At 36.5% G+C, this 10000-nt stretch overlaps 1 protein-coding gene across 3 annotated transcripts in view; it reads right to left on the bottom strand.

Annotated features, from left to right (window-relative positions):
• Window positions 1-5355, bottom strand: part of LOC106877415 (cysteine protease ATG4B) — a 27000-nt gene extending 21645 nt beyond the window's left edge. For all 3 annotated transcript variants that reach the window (XM_089343321.1, XM_089343322.1, XM_089343323.1), the window contains exon 1: window positions 5201-5355. In XM_089343321.1, the coding sequence (XP_089199447.1) occupies window positions 5201-5216 (16 nt within the window). In that variant the 5' untranslated portion in view covers window positions 5217-5355. The remainder of the gene's footprint in view (window positions 1-5200) is intronic.
• Between the last annotated feature and the right edge of the window lie 4645 nt (window positions 5356-10000).

The raw sequence follows: 10000 nt of genomic DNA, 5'->3' as shown, positions 1-10000 counted from the left end.
CATATTTCTGTTGAGATGCTCTTTGTTTCTTTCAATTAATTTTAAATGTAACCAAGAATTTAGTAAAATAACTTAGTTAACATTCAGCTAGTGTTAGGAACATAAATTGTGACTAAGGTTTGGTGGAAGATTTTAATTCAGAACTTATGAAAACAAGACATTTGTACTACAGAGCCAGAGGCAGTTTCAGCCGGGTTGGTATCAAAAGGGTTAAACTGTAACAAGAAAGAAAACAAAAGGGGAGACTTAGCTGTGTTGTAAGAGGTTAGCTTCCAGATTCAGCCCTACAGTGTGGTACCTTGGAAAGTGTCCTCTACTATGGTCCCAGGCTGTCTGAAGCCTTCTGAGTGGATTTGGTAGACAGAAAATGAAAGAAGCCCATCATTGCGCATGTGCTTGTGTGTGTGTGTGTGTGTGTGTGTGTGTGTGTGTGTGTGTGTCCCCTCCACCAACAGTAAAAGTCTTCCAAATTAAATGTGAGTTTTCCCATTGGATGAAGGTTCTAGATTGCCTAAAGCACAACAGAAGGACTAAGATTTCAACTTGAATTCTTTCATTACCATATTTCTGCAGAAATACAATGACTTTGCTTCAATTAATTTTGGAAATATCAAAGAATTTTTATGTACACTTGTTTACATTAGTCAGACTGATATCCTCCTCTTCTTGATCGTTGCTTTTCACTACACTTCAGCTGTTGTATGCTTCAGCCTGCTTCAGGTTATATATATATATATATATATATATATATATATATATATATATATATATATTAGGGATAAAATCCAAAATTACAGGTAAAAACTCAATTAAAATCAATTTATTAAGAATTAAAATTAAATTAAGTTTCACAGAGTAAAATATATATAAATATATAGTTTTAGGGAAAAGAACCAAGTTTCAAGAACTCATCGATGAAAATCCACTGTCACATATAGAAAAATTAATAATTAAAAGCACAATAAATGAGTATAATTTAATACAAAGTAAATATCATTTATTGTGCTTTTAATTATTAATTTTTCTATATGTGACAGTGGATTTTCATCGATGAGTTCTTGAAACTTGGTTCTTTTCCCTAAAACTATATATTTATATATCTCTCTCTATATATATATATACATACATACATATATATATATTTATATATACACCCATACGCACTTAAGTTTGAGTTCTAATTTCCTGTATACATCACCAAACCTATATATGTATGTGCAGACAGATGTGAATGTGTGTGTTTGTGTGTGTGTGTGCACATATGCTGGTTCAAGTAGAATAAACAGCCTGACAAATGAAATAACTAATCACAGAATCTAATGATGCTGCTTCAAGAGCAGCAAGTTAAGTCAATCACATTAACCCCCCAGTACTCAACTGGTGCTTATTTTATTGACCGCCCCCAAAGGACAAAAGGCAAAGCTGACCTGGGCAGAATTTGAACTCAGGACATTGAGACACACGAAAAACGTTTCTGCCAGCTCCACCTTAGAATATATCTAATAATCCTGTCTACAAAAGACACACGGCCTGAAATTTCGGTGGGGAAGGGACCAGTCAATCACATCAGCCCCAGTGTTTCACTGATACTTATTTTATCAACCCCCAAAAGGATAAATGACAAAGTCGACCTCAGCGGAATTTGAACTCAGAACGTAAAGACAGACGAAATACCGCTAAGCATTTTGACCAGCGTGCTAACAATTCTTATTTCTTTATTGCCCACAAGGGGCTAAACATAGAGGGGACAAACAAGGACAGACAAATGGGTTAAGTTGATTACATCGACCCCAGTGCGTAACTGGTACTTAATTTATCTACCCCGAAAGGATGAAAGGCAAAGTCGACCTCGGCGGAATTTGAACTCAGAACGTAATGGCAGACGAAATACCGCTAAGTATTTCGTCCGGCGTGCTAACGATTCTGCCAACTCACCGCCTTAGAGTATAACTAATAATGACGTTAGGAAGGGCATCCAGCCATAGAAACCATACCAAATCAGACTGGAGCTGGTGCAGCCTTCTGGCTTGCCAGCCCTGGTCAAACTGTCCAACCCATGCCAGCATGGACAACGGAAGATAAATGACGATGGTGAATGAGAGCAGTAGGAGAATAATCTACACGGTGGATTAAATATAGAATTTGGCTCGTATTTAGGTTGAAGGTTACAGCAGTTAAAACACTGGGACAATAACAAACCACTAATCTACAGCTGATGAAGGGGATGTTTCTATGTGGCCTGCTTGTTTGTTGCACCTTGTTTACCATTTTGTCTTTGTTCTTTTGCCACGTCATGTACCCAGTTATGTATCTATATGTACATGTAGATGAACGTATATACATACATGTACATATATATGCATATACTCATATATTGTTTATATATATATATATATATATATATATATATATATATATATATATATATATACATATATATATATATACATATATATATACAGGCGCAGGAGTGGCTGTGTGGTAAGTAGCTTGCTTACCAACCACATGGTTCCGGGTTCAGTCCCACTGCGTGGCACCTTGGGCAAGTGTCTTCTACTATAGCCTCGGGCCGACCAAAGCCTTGTGAGTGGATTTGGTAGACGGAAACTGAAAGAAGCCCATCATATATATGTATGTCTGTGTATGTGTGTTTGTCCCCCCAACATCGCTTGACAACCGATGGTGGTGTGTTTACGTCCCCGTAACTTAGCGGTTCGGCAAAAGAGACCGATAGAATAAGTACTAGGCATCCAAAGAATAAGTCCTGGGGTCGATTTGCTCGACTAAAGGCGGTGCTCCGGCATGGCCACAGTCAAACGACTGAAACAAGTAAAAGAGTAAAAGAATATATATACTGTGCGTGCGTGCGTGAGTTAGTGAGTGAGTGTGTGTGATTTGTGGAGGGTGTTTTTGTACAAATATATACAAATGTGAAGTGGTTTAGAAGTATTCAATGATATACGGTTGTCATATGACACCTCCGAGGGAGTGTATGTACGGGTGTGTGTGTGTGTCAATATACACAAGGAGTAGGTATAAATATAAGTGTATACATATGGTATGCATTTGTTTCTCTTGTGTATATAAAACTTTGTGTACTTTACTGTACAAAAAGTATGTTATGAAATTAGATGGGTGCGTGTGTGTGTGTGCATAATATATATAGAGAGAGAGAGAGGAGGGAGACACACAGACAGATTCTCAGTGTGTGTGATCGAAGCTAGTATGGACAAACGGGCGTCTGAATATACATGATAAATATTATATACGTATAATACACACGCATACACATATACTATCTCTATGCATATATATATATCTATATATATATATATATATATATATATATATATATATATATATATATACACACATTGACACACATATTCTCTATTTCTATTATATATACATAGATACACACACACACACACATGCAATAACCTAAGAATAGTGAAAACGGAGCGAAATATTTTATAAACTTCGAATAAACGAATGTATATATATATATATATATATATATATATATATATATATATATATATATATATATAGTTTAGTGTTCCGATAAGTACTCCATCGAGAGAGATAAATATCATTTCATGTACACAATACAAAGGTGCGAGCTACACATAACAAGAAACTATAATTAGTTCGTATCTTCAAACTGTGTACATTAAATCATATATATATATATATATATATATATATATAATACAACGGATATATAAGCATGTATACACACATATATGTACATACTTACATCTACATGTGCATATAGATGCATATTCGGGTACAGCACGTCAGAAAAATGAACTACAGACAACGGAACGAACACAGAAAAACAAATAGCCACACTTGGATTAATTCTTCATCAGTTTCCTCTATTCTAAACTAGGCGTGTGTGTATATATATATATATATATATATATATATATATATATATACGCAAGATTATAGCCATTCCGCATCACCACCAAATACCACCATCATCAGACTACCAATAAATTTATCAACCTCATTATAGACAGCAATAAAAAAATAATTGATGATTATTATCATTACAATATTAAAAAAAAACATCATCATCGTTATTATTATTATTATTATTATCGTCTACATCATTATTATTAATTTAAAAAGCCAGACATTAATTATATATGACGATATAAGGGGGGGAGGCGAGGTGAATGGTGAAGAAATATTTATGTCCTTTGACAAAAACAAAATCTCACAAATAACATTCCAGGCATTTAATCTAATCTACGATATCGTACAAGACAGCACTTGGTGTGTTTTCTCGTTGACTGTAACCCCATACAGACCCTTATATATGGTAGAAGGTCTTTTTAGAGCTTTAATTATACTTAGGTGATTGACCTGTGTTTATAGGGATGTAATAAGACTACATAATGTATTTGTTGCATACAATCGTAAGTTAAGTGGGCGGGGAACTGGTTGGAGAGAGGTTTAGCTACTATTCTGGGTGGTTCGGGTAATCATATAGAGAGAGATTCCTTCGTTCGTTCGTTTATGTATGGGAATATGTATATGGAAGGTAATTGAAGAATTTAGAAACCAACAAAGGTGAGGCAGGTAACTTTTTTTTTAGCTCGATTTGCAACAAAGAACAACCAAATCTTCCCCCTAAAGTTGCAGCCTTACCTTTGTTGGTTTCTAAATTCTTCAATTACCTTTGTGTATGTGTGTATGTGTGTGTGTTTGAAAGAGAGCCTATAGTGTAATGCATCGAGCAGTTCTTTGTATGATGGAATATAAAACATAAACACATAAACATACTCATAGATATACACACACACATACAGATACATACACATAAATATACACACACATACACATATATATATATATATATATATATATATATATATATATATATATATATATATATATATATACACGCGCGCACGCGTGTATTATAATTTCTACGTGGGTTAACATATATAAATATAAGATCAGTCAGACGTAGTGTTGACGTATATACATATATATATATATATATATATATACACACAAAGATGTATAAATTTCTTCCCGAAAACAAACATGCATATATATACACGGAGATATATATATATATATATATATATATATATATATATATATATACACACACACGGAGATGATGATGATATATATATATATGAAATAAATATATACTTATATATATATATATACTTACAGTCTGCCAACTCCATTATTGTCCAGCAGGAAGTTATGGCATCACTTGACAGAAGCTTTTTTTTGTGTGAGTGTTTGACTCAACAAATAAGACGGAACCGGAAATGATGGAGACGATGGAGAAGAAAGGGGTGTATACGAAAGCATGTATGTATATATATGTATGTATATGTATGTATAGTGTCTGTATATTTATATGACAAGACAGCTGTAACTAAGTAAATGCAATTATCTTGTTCTAATTAATTATGTATATAATATATAATACAAACACACACACACACAGATAATATATATATAATTATATTTTATATTTCATTTAGATATTTATATATACTTATATATATATTATATATTTATGTTAAGATAATATAAAGTGCTCTTGCACTTTGGCACAACAAGGGAGATCACTGTATTGTTACGTGTGTTCACAAGCTGAAGAGTGGAACTAATAAAAAGGTAGGAGACCCGAGGTTAGAAGAGACAGGACCAATCGATTACGTCGATCCCGATTGTCAACCGCTACGTATTTTATCGACCCAGAAAGGATGGAAAGCAAAGTCGAGCTCGGACAAGATGCCGCTAAGCATTTTATCTAGCGTGCCGTAAACGATTCTCCCAGCTCGACGTCTTTAAGCCATAAAATATATTATCGTACAACTAAAGTTATTGGCTTTGCATCAAACTTTGAAACCATGTAAAAGGCGAAAGGGCTCTATACCCCTTTCTTATTTTTCTGACCAGGCTCCCGTGGCTTTTATGGGGTTTTTTCCACGTGTAACCTTTCGAAGCGCCTCCCCCTATTGGGGGTTTTATTTGTTATATCTTTCTCTGTTATTCCTCACTGTTTACACGAACGTTTTCTACCTTTCTGACAAAACCCTTTGTAACCTTCGTACATATTTTTGATTTATATTTGCCCTTGTGGCCAATAAAACAGAATTTATTATTATTATTATTATTATTATTATCTTGCGCCTCATCCCCACAAATTGCAGGCCTTGAATAGAGGTGATAATGGTTTTGGAAATTTTAGCACAAGGTCAGCAATTTTAGGGACAGGGATAAGTCGCTCACATCGACCCCAGTGTTGACTGGTTCTTATTTCATCGTCTCAGAAAGGATGAAAGGTAAAATCGGAGGAATTTGGGCTCAGAACATAATGACAGATGAAATGCAGCTAAGCATTTTGTCCGGCGTGCTACCGATTCTGCTAGCTCACTGCCTTGAGTGAAGGCAATAATGTTGTTGTTTATCTTCATGCCCCTTTTTATTTGAGTAAATAGCAAGCAGATCGTCTGTCTCAAAATCCAAATGTAGCATCAAGCAATCTGCATCAAGCAATCTGAAGGTCGTGAGTTCGATCCTCACTCAAGGCAGATCTTTAGGTGCAGGCGTGGCTGTGTAGTAAGAAATTTGCTTCCCTATCTCACAGTACCAGGTTCAGTCCCACTGCGTGGCACCTTGAGCAAGTGTTTCCTACTATAGCTTCTGGCCGTCTAAATCCTTGTGAGTGGATTTTTGGTTAACGGAAATTGAAAGAAGCCTTTTGTTGTGTAGGTGTTTGTCACCCACCACTGCTTGCAACCTGTGTTGGTGCGTTTACATTCCCGAAACTTAGCAGTTCGGCAAAAAGACCAATAGAATAAGTACCAAGCTTAAAGCAAAAACTAATTACTGGGGTTGATTCCTTCAACAAAAATTCTTCAAGGTGGTATCCCACTATCGAATGACTGAATGAAGCAAAAGAGATAATATCTTTGTGTGCGCATGCATACACACATCCAAACAAACAAACAAAACCAGAAAGGAGAAACCTGATTCGAAGACTACAGATCCAAGCCATCACTGGAACAATAAAAGTTTGTAAAGCTTTCCAGAAGTTTACCCTTAAAGTAAACAGTAATTCCTCAACTATTACAGGTGTTACATTCTAAAACCCCTGCGATAGGTAAAAATCTGTGATGTAGAAACAGTACTGTACTGTATATTTTTTTTTTTTTCTAATTTGTATATATTTATTTTATTATAAATGCAAAACAACACCGCAGAGGAATCAACGAGGCTATAGAAAAAGACACTTGCCCAAGGTGCCATGCAGTGGGACTGACCCTGGAACCATGTGGTTGGGAAGCAAGCTTCTTACCACAAAGCCACGCCTGGTCTTTTTATTTTTATTTGTTTGTCATTTGATTGCGGCCATGCTGGAGCACCGTCTTTAGTCAAACAAATTGACCCCAGGACTTATTCTTTGTAAGCCTAGTACTTATTCTATCAGTCACTTTTTGCCGAACCGCTAGGTTACAGGGACGTAAACACACCAGCATCGGTTGTCAAGCAATGGTGGGGGGACAAACACAGACACACAAACATATACACACATATATACATAGATATATACATGGATATATATGATGGACTTCTTTCACTTCCTTATTTCTTTATTGCCCACAAGGGGCTAAATAAACATAGAGGGGACAAACAAGGACAGACAAAGGGATTAAGTCGACCCCTGTGCGTAACTAGTACTTAATTTATCGACCCCGAAAGAAGAAAGGCAAAGTTGACCTCGGCAGAATTTGAACTCAGAACGTAGCGGCAAATGAAATACCGCTAAGCATTTCGCCCGGTGTGCTAACGTTTCTGCCAGCTTGACACCTTTCAGTTTCTGTCTACCAAATCCACTCACAAGGCTTTGGTCAGCCTGAGGCTATAGTAAAAGACATTTATTTGCCCAAGGTGCCATGCAGTGGGACTGAACCCAGAATCATGTGGTTGGGAAGCCACGCCTGGTCATTTTTTTTTTTTTGCCAAATATATATATATATATATATATATATACTCATTCTTCACTTCAGCAATTTTATTATTTTTATTTCAGTGTTCTTTGTCTGAAATCATTTCTCACACATCCTGTGACCTCTTCAGCAACTCTCCATTCCACATGCTTCCTCCTGCCCTGTTTAGTCCGTAGTGTCATTTAATGTATTTAAATACTTAATCTGGTATTTTTAGCTCATGGCCTAGTGGTTAGAGCAGTTCAGGGATCACTGGTTCGAATCTCAGACTGGGCAATGTGTGTGTTTGTGAGCAAAACATCTAAGCTTCATGCGGCTCTGGCAGAAGGTAATGGCGAGCTTCTGCTGACTCTTTCACCACAACTTTCTCTCACTCTTTCCTCCTGCGTCTAGCAGCTCACCTGTACGCCAATAAAACCAAGAAAACGGCCCTTATGAGCACTCCACAGACACGTGTACCCTTAACATAGTTCTCGGGGATATTCAGCATGACACAGTGTGACAAGGCTGACCCTTTGAATTACAGGCACAACAGAAACAGGAAGTAAGAGTGAGAGAAAGTTGTGGTGAAAGAGTACAGCAGGATTCGCCACCATCCCCTGCCGGAGCCTCGTGGAGCTTTAGGTGTTTTTGCTCAATAAACACTCACAACGCCCGGTCTGAGAATCGAAACCGCGATCCTATGACCACAAGTCTGCTGCCCTAACCACTGGGCCATTGCGCCTCCACTTGTCATTTTGACACCTAGTGTGAATCATCACAATACAGTTAAATCTTTTCTAATATTCAGATAGCTTCCAGCCCGCCATGTCAGCCAACTTTTTCTCAACTACAGCTCTAATCTTTATGCTTTCCAATGCTGTTGACTGTTCACCAATACATTAACCCTTTCATTACCAACCTGCTGAAACCGGCTCTGGCTCTGAGTACAAATGTCTTGGTTTCAAAAGTTCTGAATTAAAATATTCCACCAAACCTTAGTCACAATTTATGTCCCTAAGACTAGCTTAATGATAACTAAGTTATTTTACTAAACTCTTTGTTACATTTAAAATTAATTGAAAGAAACACAGAGCATGTCAACAGAAATATAGTAACAAAAGGGTTAAAATATATAATAGAGAAACGATTCTTAACCCTTTTGATACCCACCAGGCTGAAGCAGCCTCTGGCTCTGTAGTACAAATGTCTTGTTTTCAAAAGCTCTGAATTAAAATCTTCCACCAAACCTTAGTCACAATTTATGTTCCTAACACTAGCTTAATGATAACTAAGTTATTTTACTAAATTCTTTGTTATATTTAAAGTAATTGAAAGAAACACAGAGCATCTCAAAATAAATACAGTAACGAAAGGGTTAAGCTGTTCCTGAAAAAGGAACACATAACCCCCCCCCACCAAATTTAGCCCAAACACCCTGTATTCCATCCCATACCAAGCAACAGTCAACACCACACAACTCCAAGCACACTACTGCATCCAAAGCCACAACACATACACCATCCCATACAACAGCATATACCACTCCACATCAGGATAAAAACAATAACTCGAAAATAACACTTCAGTTTTTTGTTTTTTTTTTTGTTCTCCGTGGTCAGTAAGTGTTATTTCCTATTTCCTCCTATCTCGAAATCAAAGGAAATGACTATTATTCTCTCCAAACTTTGCTTTTATAACCTGGACATCAATGTTTTGAAGCTGACCTATTTTCCATTACATTTCAGACAGATTCAGCGCTGAGTTGCTGAAACAAATATCGTTATAGCAAATATTCTGCTCAAATACCACAGATTTGCTTGTCAGTTGCTTGAGCTTAAAACCACTTGAGCATGTCCTTTAGTGGCCAAATATATGTGCATCTCTGATCATGAGCAGGAGTAGTATCACTCTTCACACATAGCTATGTGTGGAGAGGGATTCTTGGGGGGGGGGGTTAAATAAATATAACAAAAGCAAAATTTGAAGGAAATATCAACCAGTTTTGATACTTTCTGGGGGGT

The sequence above is a fragment of the Octopus bimaculoides genome, chromosome 27 (assembly GCF_046866305.1).
Source record: "Octopus bimaculoides isolate indiv1 chromosome 27, ASM4686630v1, whole genome shotgun sequence".
Lineage (NCBI taxonomy): Eukaryota > Metazoa > Mollusca > Cephalopoda > Octopoda > Octopodidae > Octopus > Octopus bimaculoides.
This window is presented reverse-complemented; position numbering and strand designations above follow the sequence as displayed.